At 53.8% G+C, this 12911-nt stretch overlaps 2 protein-coding genes across 2 annotated transcripts; both read right to left on the bottom strand.

Moving 5' to 3' along the window:
• Positions 1-1338: 1338 nt before the first annotated feature.
• On the bottom strand, positions 1339-3134 carry BDP81DRAFT_316075 (uncharacterized protein; the record flags this gene model as incomplete). The annotated part of the gene is made up of 2 exons (XM_060584138.1): positions 1339-2918; positions 2975-3134. The coding sequence occupies 2 exons, from the start codon at positions 3132-3134 to the stop codon at positions 1339-1341; spliced, it is 1740 nt and encodes a 579-aa protein (XP_060447176.1).
• A 7719-nt stretch (positions 3135-10853) lies between these two features.
• Positions 10854-12280, bottom strand: BDP81DRAFT_405534 (uncharacterized protein; the record flags this gene model as incomplete). The annotated part of the gene is made up of 1 exon (XM_060588941.1): positions 10854-12280. The coding sequence occupies exon 1, from the start codon at positions 11832-11834 to the stop codon at positions 10854-10856; it is 981 nt and encodes a 326-aa protein (XP_060447175.1). The 5' UTR covers positions 11835-12280.
• Positions 12281-12911: the final 631 nt, after the last annotated feature.

Below are 12911 nucleotides of genomic sequence, written 5' to 3'. Positions count from 1 at the left end.
TAATTTTCGTGGTGCGTTCAGCCATTTGTCGATCTTAGACTAAAACCCAGCTAGACTCAAGGCACCTGGACCCAAGAAACCTACTATCAAGAGACCTAAACTTCAAGCCAAACTGTGGCGAAAATGTCCCCCAGCTGACCCCAGAAAGATCAACGGTGTCGCCAATCCGTTGGACTGGTGAAACAAGCTCAAATAGAAAAGAAAAAGAAGCCTCGTCAATCGCTCGCAAAGTGTCCATCCATCTGTGCTCCGTCCCCAATCACCCTCCAACACAGGCCGAGAAAAGCACGGGGATCAGCCTAGAGCAGCGCTGACAGTTACGACAAGAAATATGGCACCATCTCTCCTAAACCACGATGGGAAGAGCGGCAGAAATCCCGCTCGCATATAGTCCTTTCCATGCCCTTGCAGAGATCCTCAAGAGGGGGGGGGGGGGCCTATGGGTGCCACGTGTAGTCAAGTGAACTTGGCCGTCGCAGAAATATATGCGGCTGCCAGGGAGGCCTGCTCGTCACGTCAACTCGCATGACTCGGCCCTCACTCGACAATGTCCGCCCTCGGCGTCAATTCCGATGTCACGACCGAGTCAATCCATCTCTTCACAGGTTCTGGACGCGCGGCACGCAGGCAGCGCAAGGAGCACGAGAATGTACGAGCGCGGTTGGGTTTAGCTGCTGGGGCAGAAATTGCTGCGCAAGCCATCCCAACTCGTTTTCATCTCATCAGGGACATCAAGGAGAAAACAAGCAGAGATGAGGCAGAAGTAATGATAATGGTAGAAATTAGAAATCGATTCCAACCCGTTTCGCCGGTGGGTATAACGCGCCAGGTACTCAGCCTTGTGCTTTCACCTGAGAGTGCTTTACGGAAATCCAGGCCGTTCCTCCTTGGCCGCGTCCAATGTTACCGAGTCCGTCCTTGCTTTCCTAATATGCCTCATCCCATCTCTCTAAAAAGAGTATAAAACCGCCTTCACAATAGCCCTACTCGTTCGTACCGAGACGCTTTCGGACGACTCTGATCTAGAAACCAGCTGTCATGTACAATCCTCCTCTTCCGTCGTCCGTCCAGTTGTATGTCGTCCAAGGCTGTAGTTACTGCGAATATACCCAGTATGGCGATCAACCGATGTTGGGTATATGATCTTGATAGAAAACGCCGACAAAAGAAATTGGATTGAGAATAGAATCAAAGAAAAGCATCTCTTGCGCGAGATGGGGCTGGAGTTAAATGTGCGTCTAAATTTGTTGATACATGGGCCCTGTTGCTGGTCGCTGGCCGCTCACTCGTTGTCGTCGATACTGTCGAGTCGTTGCAAACTGTTTCAGTCATGGCTACTTAATAAGCCTGTCCAGGAGGAAAGAATCCGTCAGGATGGCCAGAGATGGATGGACTCGTAAGGTTTGCCGAATGCTGTCCGTATGACGAAGAGAAATCCGGCATCAAGCCGTCCTGCATCTCCACGTCTGTCGACTCGGGTGCGCCTCCAGCCATGCCTCTCAGGCTCTGCATGTCATCTGCTATGATTCCGTTGTGGTGCATTGCGCCGCTGCTAGGCCCAAAGCCTTGGGCGTTACTGTTCGGGTCGTACATCTGCGATTCAGGCATCGCCTGGAAGAAATGTCCCAGTGTGCTGTGACTCTGGTTGCTGTGATGAACCTGCCGGTGGCCGTGGTGGCTGCTTGAGTGTGATGAGTGTGGAGATTGTGATAACCGTGAGTGGCTCGCCATCGGGTTGGATGTCGGTACTTGTTGGTGCGGGTGATGGAGCTGCGGTGGCCTTACAGCCCGCTGCTGTCTGCTGGGAACGTAGACTCTGCGTTGAGACGCCATATAAGCGGCGAGAGCAGGATTGGCGCCGCGTGATATCTTGAAGGAGAAGGGGTCGGCCGGTTGTTCCGGAGGAGTAGCGATGGTCTGTTGTCGTGATTTGTGCCCGGGCATGTGCAGGGTGCACGTGTCGGCAACAGGAGTGACGAAGTCTTCGCGGAATTTGCCAATGCTGCTAGGATCAGAGCCGAGCATCATGGCGTACTGCACGAGCAACTTGACATCTCCAACGTGTCGGCACTCTAGTCGTTTCCTCAAAATACCAGACGTTTGTGGGCTCCATTGCAGAGATGTCCTTGATGCCTCGTTCCACATTGATTCGTTCCAAGCTGACTGTACTTGGCCTTGCCTCAGGAGGTTCCGTATCCTTGCCGAGTATGACCAGTCGCCGCTGTTGGAGCCCTCGTCGAAATGCTTGACGACGTGGCTCACGTACTCCTTGAATGTTGCACTTGCGTCCGAATCGCCTTGAGCTTCGAATACTTGCAGGCAGTTGTCGAAGCCGCATGCGAAAACAACTTGGGGGCAAAGATTGACCTTGGCCTCGTCCAGCGACATTCTCGAACCACCATGCGCCTGCTTCAAGTGTGTCTTGTAAGCGCCCTGCCAATCGAATACCATTTGGCAACCACGATGACGGCAGAACCATTGCGCATTGACGTTGTGGAAGTCTTCGATGTGGCGCTTGAGATCGTTTTTCCGAGTACATGTCTTGGTGATATCCTCCTCCTTGCAAAAGCCGCACATGAAAGCCCCCTTTTGTTTTGAGGCGCTGGTCGAGATTGATGCACCGTCGGATGCTGTGTTGGACGAGTTGGGCACGTCAATACCATTCCATGACTCCGAGTCCTGCTGCGTCTGAGCGGCCTGTTGCGCCGCTTGGGCCTGGGCAGCAGCCGCGGCGCTGCTGCTTCCACTCCGTCTACCCAGAATCTTGGAAGTGCCGCGAGACACATTGGAGATGATGCTGCCAGTGATTGACGACGTGTCGGAGAATGTTCTGATGCTCTGGGTATCCCACATGCTCGACTGGTCATCTGACAGGATAGATGACTGCGCCGACGACACAATTGACGCACCATCGGACTCTGCATACAATTAGTTAACAGCACAGAAGAAGCGGTCAGCATCCACTGTCACTCACGAGGACCGGTGGTTTCCTGGATAAGAAGATTCAGTTTGTCTTGGCCATATCTGTTGAGAAGGTGCTTAATCATTTGCTGATCGAGGACGAGGTCTTTCTGCGACAGCTGCCCAGAGTGCTGGGAGGAGCCGTCGGCCCCGGGCCAGGAATTTGCGGACATGGCCCCGGTCGGTCGGTCGGTCGGTCGGTCGGTCGTGCGTAAAGTAAAGAGTTGTTGTGTAGGTCGTCGATGTGGTGGAAAGAAAAAAGAATGTCGGCAACCCAGAGTTGGCTGGAATATGCGATTGTCGGTATGGGACGAGACGGGACGGATTGACTCGCCGAGTCGTCTTTTGATGGAATGAACAGTAGAAAGAAAGAAGATGGAAAAGGAGTGTAGGTATAGCAGTCAGAACGGGAGACGAGGGCGGAAAGGTGGAGAGTGCGAGACTTCCAAGCGGCCGGGGGGGGGGGGCAAGGATGTAGCGCTGGGCACAACGCGGGAACGACGAAGAAAAGTAAGGTAGTTATGAAAGGATGATCAAGGCCTGGGAAGGGCGGGAGGGGAGGGAAACGGCGTTCCTATGTATCGGGGGCAGCGATGGAATGCCTCCGAGTGACAAGGCCAGGCTGGCTTGGGCTTGGGGGCGACCGAGTAGGGATAATAATTAGAGCAGAGTATCCGGTGCCGTAAAGTGAGTGAGAACAGGGCTGGCTCTATCAGCAACAGCAACGGTGGGAGAGTGGCTTCGGTGCTTGTCTCTCTGGACCTGCATCCAAGTTGACGTGACCCGACACGGGATCTTCGCTAGTGCGGGCGTGAAGTCAGGAACTGTTGGTATCGAGCCTTGCCAGGAGCCAAGAGTTAAAGGGTAATTTGATGATGGGCGTATCCGTATGTTTGTGCGTAGAGCGAAGATGGGAGTATTTGTCCGTGTCCTTCCAACGGGGCGTACCAAGAGGCTGGTCTCTTGGATGGCGGTAGGACGAGCAGCTCGTGGCTCTCTTTCGCTCTGTGTGTCTTTCTCTAGCTTGTTGGACCCGAGAAATCGGATGGGATGAAGAAGGGACAGGGCCAACGTGCAAGGCAGCCAGCCGTTGGGTTTATGTCGGGGCCGCGTTTATTTGGCTGTTAAAGTGCAGGATGTCGGGATCTCGGTGTTCCAGTTTCCCTGACGACTCGGATTTAAAATTGTCTCCTCGCTGGCATCGCCCTGTCGTTTCGAGACGAGAGAGCTGGTGAGATGGCATAGAGAGTGAGTGAGTAAGGAGTATGAAGCAAGAGAAAAGAAAAAGGCCGCGGAAGGAGAGGAGAGCCAGCTAAAGTGTGGTGTGTGTGTGTGTGTGTGTGTGTGTTGCCGTCGACTGAGGAGGGGCTCTCACTCTCTGCTCAATCTGACTGTCTCGGCCGGTCTGGTCAGTCTGTCCTCCCCTGACAGCCTGGCTTGCCTGGGTTCAGACGGTCTTGGATTCGGATGGGCGACGGGCTGCGCCAGCTTGAAAGAATCAGTGCTCATGCTCATCTCGGAGGTGGGCAGCGCACTCACACTCTTCCTCTGCGCCTGTCTGCCTCTCGCTCTTTACAGAGCATCCGCACTAGGTTTCCTTCTCTCTGTCTCTCTGCCTCGCCCACACAGACACCACGCAGTATGCGTAGAGTTGCCCGAAGACCCCCGTACCCTTCACTCTTGGGCTGGAGAAAAGTGGAAAGCCCGCTGTATCTCTCAGGTGCTGATCCCCGTCATCTTTGCAGTGAACAAATTGGTTTGGGAGCCGGGGTCAACAGAGGTCGTATCCAGTCAGAGGGCAGCGAGAGGGAAAATGGCCAATCTGAGGGGACCCCAGACAGGCAGCCCGGCGAGTTTCGACGTCTTGGTAGCATTGGCGTGCGATAACGAGACGAGTTTAGTGGGCGACGCCACCTCTAGCCGTCCGAGGATGGGCCAGAGATAAAGGCAAAAAGGAAACAGGAATAGAATGGTTCCCCTTTTGGGCTAAGGCAGATAGATGGTGTTGCAGGGCCGGTCCTGCAGGCTGGCCAGTGCCCAGTCTTGCGAGCTTGTCCGTCTGTGGTTGCAGGTTGTAGCAGTACGGAATTTCGCATGTACCAGATCCAGAGCCATAGATGCATCATGCGTGGTGGCTGTCATCGATGACCTGACCCAAGCCAGGCAGTGACTCGAGATGTGAGAGTCTGAACATCGAACATGGGAAGTGGTGGTTGTGTGAGTGTCCGGATCATCATCCGTGATGGGGGAGGAGAGGCACTCGATGCAGGAGCAATGCGAGGGTTCCCCTGGAAGGGGGCCACCCCTCTTGGTCGGTTCGTTCCATCCGCCCAAGAACCGGATAGACTGCGGTCTTGATTGTCATCATGTTGCGCCGGTTCGAGGGCCGGTTGCCGGTACATATGTCGGCATCCAGTCCGCTGCCAGAGACTCCCAGATTTCAATCATCATCGGCAAGTCCCCAAGTCGACAGAGGCATTCGATGTGGTCAAGGAACCTGCAACGGCGCGTTTTGCTTGCTTGATTGATGGCTGGCCGTCTGAGGGACGAGATAGGGTTGTCTTGGGGCCTTGAAGCCGGGATCGGCGAACCAGCTATGGCCGCTTCATCGAGCATCGAGCATCGAACTGGGATTGAGAAAAGGAAGGGCATGCCGCACGCCGCAAGCCACGAGAGGAGCAGGCTCCGCGTACCTGAACAAGTGCCACTGCCAATCAGACGAGTGGTATTCGCTCCCAAGTTTGCCAGGGACCTAGAGTCAATTGAAGGCCGGGACATGCGGGTCAAGGACCTGTCGAGGGTCAGGGTCATCGGCGCAAGATTTGAAAGACCCCTGAGGGCAGCAGGTTGGCAGGGCTGGTCTGAGTGGGATAGCCCGAGCAGCCGGCCCAGCAATGAGCAAGCTGCAAGGCCATTTGCGCACTGGTACGGAGTACACTACGGATAGTGAGTGGGTGGCTGTTGTCTGGCTGAAGGAACGGGGTGCGAGGATAATAGGCACGTGAAGGCGAACAAGAGTGCTGCGAGTTGCGGAGCAGGGCGGTCAATGATTTGTGTGCAAGATCAGCGCCAGCCTCGAGTTTGCAAAGCCAAAGTGCGACCAGAGTGTGAGGTCTGCGAGGCGGTTCGACGGCGGATGGTGTGGGTTGTTTGCGTGTTTGCGTACGTGTTTGCTTGTTTCCGCTGATTCTTTACGGAGTATCGCATGGTGGTCCACGGCCTTGCTTCTCGTTGCTGTACTCTGTCAACCCGGGCGGCTCTCTGTGTTGATGAAGGTTTCTTTTCCCTTTTGGTCTGTGGCCACGTTCATGTTGTGCGACTGTGTCACGGAAATAATTGAGAGTATCCGCGTACGGGGTATCCGTAGTCAGTCGGTAAGTGACGGTAGGAGCGAAGCTTGATGAGTGGAGGGAATTAATCATCGGGGAAGAGCGTGGGGGGGGAGCCTGGCAGTTGCAAAGCAAGGAAGGATCCCTTGCACCCGTACGTTCCATGTCACTCACTTGTGGTCTAAGTATCTCTGCTGATGTGCTGCGCAGATATTCAGCGACATTTAAGAGAAGGAACTTGTCACAGCACGTCGGTACATTTCCCCCATGCCAACCATCAACTTGCAGCAGCTACCTACCTACCCACTCACAGAACTGTCGGTAACACTGTACTTCATACCTATGGAAGGTAGTAAAGTAGGTGGGTATCCTCGACTTTGTGCTCCTTCTCAGTTCTCACTCTGGTATTTTGTAGCACCTTCGACTTCCAGGACCCTCACTTGGCGGGTTCCCTCCGACTTGTTTCTACCTTACGAATACCCAGGAGTAACTCGACAGAAACATGCGCCAGATACAGCACGCCATGCACTCGACACTTTACCTGAACAGCGATGACGTGATTGCTCCTCCAACCCCGGACTCGAACCCCGCGATCAAAGATATTCCTATTCTCATCCATAAGCTGGATTCCATGGCAATATGCCTCTCCTCGTCAACAGCAACTTGCAGGTGACCAGGATGCACAGAGATAGATGCCTTTTGGTGTCCCCACATTGCTTTCTGTCAAACATCTGGCGAAAGGTGGCACGGGTGGGTGGCCCCGTCAACGACTCCACGTGATATGCACATGTACAGTGTACATCACCATCACCCTCATGGCTCCGCTTAGATAAGCCTTTCCAGCGTCCATACTCCTTCAGGCTTCGAGGCTTCGATTCGTCTCAATTGTCCTCTCAGTCCCGAGCCTCCGCTGCCTCACCTACTCCGTACCCAAAGCACATTAGCGACAAGCGACCAGCACCGCCTCTGCGCGTCCCCAAACTCAAAATTTCGCGCCTTTTTTCATCTCTGCTCCCACGATGCCCCCCGGACAACCTGCACTTGCGAAACGGATGCAGCCTTGGGTGATATCAGACGTCCTTCCCGGTTACCGATTCCCAACAAGAAACAGAAAAATTTCCGCCTACTACGTAGAAACTTTCTCTCTCACACCCGCGAACACTTCTTCTTCCACACCTACGGAGTAGGTACATGTGGCTCTCCTCTAGCTTCGGTCTGTTCTCCCAGACGGTAAGGTAGGTAGGTATTAGACTGCAAGACTGCAACGGTGCAACCACCCCCGGACACCCCTGCTCATCCCTCGTCAACCCTGTCAATCACTCTCTCTTTCGCTTTCAAGGTTCGGATCTATGCCGTTTTCCTACAAGGTTGGAAATCCAGACGTCCATCAGACAAACAGTCAGATCAGCACCTCGTTTCACGCCTGCTGCAGACAAATCACCCTTCATCCTTCATCAGCCAACTCAACTTCGAAACCTCATCACAGCACCACCCACAGCACCACCCATATTCGTAGTCACCACTCACAGTCACTACTCACCACCCTCGTGGGAAACATCGGCCTGCTGCAGGGGCTGGGGTGGTGCCGCAACACCCTGCAGCTCTTGTCCATTTCTGGCTCATCTTGATAACGACCCTCCAGCAAATCACCGTCTCCCGTGAATGGGCAAGCAAACACGCAACAGTACCGTCGTCCAGCTTCCAAATTCTGCAAACCAATCAACCCGATCTGTCCGGCCAGTGCTCATCTTTCCATACTTCGAGAATGTCGCTAGCCCAGCTTCCATCACCCTCCTAAACCAGCAAGGCTTGCAACCCACGTGTGGCAGGCTTGCAGGCTTGCTTTTCCCGTGATCACTGGTCAGCAAGCCTGGCAAGCCAACACGTCCGCTTTCGAACAGGACCAGGCCAGCCAGCCCTTGGTCTCGTTCCCGAACAAGCGGGAAAGAAACAAAAACCAATGTTCGATCCGGCAGACAAATAACGCAACCCTACCACAGAGTTCCTTTTCTGCCCGCGTTAATTTGTTTGTCGGCGCCGCCGTCGTCTTTTCTCTCCCAAGCATCTGCACTCCGCGAGTCCGTATAATCTGCCCGCGCTTCGTGTCTTACAGTGAACAATTACACATTCTTTTCCCACGGCAGTTCCAACCCATTCAGGTCTAGGGTACTCAGGCGGGGGGTCCACCATTGGACGGCATGGTGGGGCCATCCCGATAGCATCGTCCACGTCTCTCAGCCACGACACATGTGAATGACAAAAAGCTCGGGCTCCATCCCGCGACGACACACACTCAGAGGCAGAGACTCAACCGCGGCGGGGAGTTTAGACTAACGTATGGAGACGACGACTTCATTTACAGCAATCGTTTGCGCAGTACATGCAAAATGAGACCAAAGGTTACCGACTCATGAGCTGTTACGGTTCAACACCATCTACTGAAAAACTCGGAATCAGGTCCACCGTCCGCCGTCCGCCCCCATCGTCTACCCGCCCCCCAATGCGCGCAGCGGGCAGCCCCCAAGGCGCACCTCGCCCAGTTGCATCGCATTTCGTGTCACCAACTTGAGAGCGGCTGAACGCGCCCGTTCTTCAGCCGCATTGGTCTCACTCGGTCAGCATCTTGATATAGTTTGCGCCTGTTGGTGTCATCTGTTGAACCTCCAACATTGGCTAATGTGAAGCCTTTCTCCCGAGGATAGCACTCAGCTCCCTCGACGTGCGATGCCACTTTTTGTTGAAATTTCTTGGCTTTGGGATGACGATGTGGCACAAACCAGCGAAACCATTCGCACAGTTTCTGGCAGGCTTCATTCTTGCCACTCAGTCAGTATATGCAAGTTGCGGTCTTTTTTTCTCAACTTCCGACTGTTTCGAGCATCGAATCCACCCTTTCATGTTCGAATTTCATCTTTTTGCACAGCCCCCAACGCAATGCGACAATGAAACACTCACGAACCAAACACCATCTTACTCGTCGTCTTCTTTTTTTTCCCCCAGACGATCGTCCTTCGGCCAAACTCCGGCGGCAGCTCCGAGTCGCGTCGCGTTCGGCGCCGCCGCCGACTTTGTAGCTCAAGAACGCTTGGGGCATTCTTTTGACGGTGCATCCGCCGTACTGCCAGTTTCTATCTAGCACATACTTTTTTCGGCTACACTGGGCGAGACTTGTTGGCGTTGGCAACGTCCATCAAAGTCGGTGTTAGTGTCGGCAGAGGGGCCGGCTGGAGGCTTGGGAGATGATACAATTTCGATCCCCCCAGCCCGTCGAAGGTTGAGATCTCGGGATTGCCCGTCGTATGACTCTGCCAAGGGACGTCTTCGGATGCTCTTCAATTCGACGCACTCCCATCTACGCTCGACGGCATCCGATACTTTTGAGGGTTCTTGAGACTTATCACAGTGGAACCAAACAGACGTGTCATTGCTTACACTGACGACGTCGGACTTGATCCCGCTCCTCTTTCGAACTGTAGATACGGCAAAGAAAGTTTCCTCTCATCTGGGCGGCATACTTTCATGCTTCACCCTTGATACAGCTCCACGGTAACATCGCCTTTTTCCCCCTCTACTAAGCCCTCAAACCTCGGAAAACCACATTGGTGCCGGTCAGTCGGCGAAACGCAGTGGATAGCTTCGTCTCCGATACGATTGAGGATACGTCCGTTGCCACCGCCTTCATCAAGGCCCCATGTTCTCAAACAGACAGCTTGTCCTTTTTCTTTTTGTTAGAGAACGTTGTCCCGGACCATGATTATGGCAGTACCGTTTCTATCTATGGGGGTACGGTGTCGAGCGCCGTTGCCGGCATGTAGCGCAGTAGAGCATGCTTTCGCGATAGATGTGAGATATGTCAGGGACACACTGCCTACGGACAGTGTGATGGATAGAAAGTAACGATCGTGGCCGATCAGTGCCTCCCGTACGCAAGGTGACACCAGCACCACCGGCAAAGCTGCTTTCACATCGAAATGTGTTCAAGGGAAGGAAAGCTGCTTTACCCTTTAACTGCGCAGTCGTAGTTATGTCGTTTCTCTGCTGTACTGGAGCAACATTCGCAAAGGTTGCTGAGGCATCTTACCTCTCTGTCCCTCACTCAATGTCGTGGTTATGTGCCTGCTTTGGGCTCTCGTGACCGAGCACTTCCTTCCCTATCCAATGCTACAAACCACATCAAATGTTCATATTCGGCTGGATGGATACGTGCGAGCGTAGAGGATTCACCATTCTTGGGAAAAGAGAGAGCTGTGCATCTGACTGGATTGAGTACTCCTCATCTCCGTGAGCTGCTTTATCTGGGTAGCTTGATGGGACGGGTCAACAGTCTCACGAAAGGGAGTAAAGTAGCCCTCCTGCTTTTCATTGCATCCTCTTTTCAACTATCCTTCAGCGAATGAGCCTCCTCAAAAACAAGTATCAAATCAACCATGTTCTGTCCCCGTCCTTTACAAGTACTCTGGGCGTCAAAGATCCGGTTGAATGGGAGAGCTCTGTCTATATCACACGTCAGCTTCGATCCCACGGAGTGCTTGGAAAGCAATACACCACTCACCAGATAAAGTATCAATCAACCTCATCAACATTGAGCGAAGAGACGAGACTCTCAACCTGAGCAAGTTCCTCCTTCTCAGCTTTAGCCTCAGCCTCAGCCTCAGCCTCAGCCTCAGCCTTAGCTTTGGCCTTGCCCTTCTCGCCATCACCACCCGCACCCTTACCCGTGGCACCTTGCTTTCCCACCCACTTCATTCTCTCCGCCTCATAATACGCATTCGCAGCATAGTCCTTGGCCTCACCAATGGTGGTCGCCACATGAACCACGCCGGTACACATGCCATCTGCAGTCAACTCAATAATCTTGATCTCCAGCGGCGGCTTCTCGTCAATAGTGGCCCTGTCGCTAGGATTGAAGATGATGGCCTCGTTGGCCATGTGCGGCCTGGTGATGAGGTAGGCAATGTGGTCCCCCTTCTCGAAGAGCGCCGCAACATCCGCCTCCATGAGGCGTATCTGCACCCCTGCCTCACGGGTGGCATTGACGCCGCCGGCGATCCTCTCTCCGGGCGTGGCGCCGTTGAGGATCGCCTCGAGGACGGCATCTTCCTTTCTGGTCTCTGCGGTGGGGTTGCTAGGGATCTCGTCAAAGATGTTGCGGTGCTCAAGGTACCACTTCACCGCCTTGGCTGCGGCGGCGGTGCGCTTCTTGCGGATAGGGAAGAGCTTCTCGATGCGGGCGGTGACGGTTCCCTTGCCCTCGGCGATCCAGCCCTGGATGGCGGCGGTAGGGGCGCCGAGGTTGAGGACGAGGTAGCGGTACAGGTTGAGGAGGGCGAGCCTGTCCGCCACGGTAATGACGCAGTCGAAGCGGAAGGCTTCGAGGGTGTCCGGGTTGGTGGGAAGGGTGCCGGCTAGGATATGGGCTTCGAGGATTTCGGCTGGGGTTGTGCCAGCAGCGTTGTTGGCGTCGGCCTGTCGTTGGGCGTTGGCGGCTGCTACCATGGCGGCAGCGGCGTAAGCCTGCTTATCGGAGCTGGAGGCGTCCGTCATGGCGGCGTGGTGATCCGGTGCATGAAGAAACAGTGGTCTATCTTGGACTTGTTTGCGGTTTCCCACTCGGAGGTACGTTCTTGGCCTGGGACGTGTTACTAGTCAGTTATGAGATTGTAGCCCGAGAAATGTAGAAGGAAGCATAGGAATACCGTATCAGTTCTTACGATGTTGGAAGTCATCGCCGACTTTGGAAGCAAATGTGGATGAAGAGAGGTTGGCTTTGAGGCAGGAGGGAAGGAGACAAGGTGAGAAAGAGGGAAGGAGGATGTCTTTCTGAAGGAGAGGAGGGAGAGCATGATGCCCTAAGGAGAAAGGAATCCGGCGCGGAAGGTATGGTCCATGTGCGGCGAGGGAAACTTTTCTCTAGACAAAAGGAGAAGGTTCTTGCAGGCTGGATGAATCAAAGTGAAGTTTACAAACGCTGGCTGTTGTTGGTGTGAGGGGTCAGTCAAGTTGGAATCTGCCGTTTTCCGTTTGCTTCACCGCATTTCGGCCGCGACCTTACGTGGCAGATTGAAACGTAGGCAGGCTGAGCAGCATGTCGAAGACAAACACATCAAAGTGGTTTGCTAGTTGCGTTTATTCTGTTGAAGAAGGTTTCTGAGAATTGAAGTAGGCAGATCAAGTTTCGAGAAAGCTGTGTCAGTGCCGAAAGGTACAAGCTTGACCTGTTAGTAGAGATGAAAGAGGATAGAACAGGAGTGAAGAAGGAAGTCCTATGTGATTCTCACACCCTGCTCATGGTGCCTGCGTAGATTTCTTATGTTCCATGCCGGAAAAAGTAAACGAGAAATGAATATGACGGGCTAGCTAGCTGCAGGCTTGGAAGTTGACTCTGGACGGAAGTCACAATCAACATGCAACACTTTGCTCCTTCAATATCTTGAACCAAGTTCCCCAAGACCAGGATCCTTTTTAGACCAACGAGACTTTTCGATCTCAACCCTGACTACCCTGGACGAATACCGTCAGAAACGTTCTGGTCCCCAGTCCCAGCCCCAAAAACGATGTATTCTTACGACCAAGAAACCTCTCATCACCAACTCTCGCCCTCCCCGTAACTCAGTCTCTGGT

Source organism: Colletotrichum phormii (genome assembly GCF_030913505.1).
Source record: "Colletotrichum phormii strain CBS 102054 chromosome Unknown BDP81scaffold_7, whole genome shotgun sequence".
Taxonomy (NCBI): domain Eukaryota; kingdom Fungi; phylum Ascomycota; class Sordariomycetes; order Glomerellales; family Glomerellaceae; genus Colletotrichum; species Colletotrichum phormii.
Note: the sequence above shows the minus strand (reverse complement) of the source record. Positions and strands in the feature narration are given on the sequence as shown.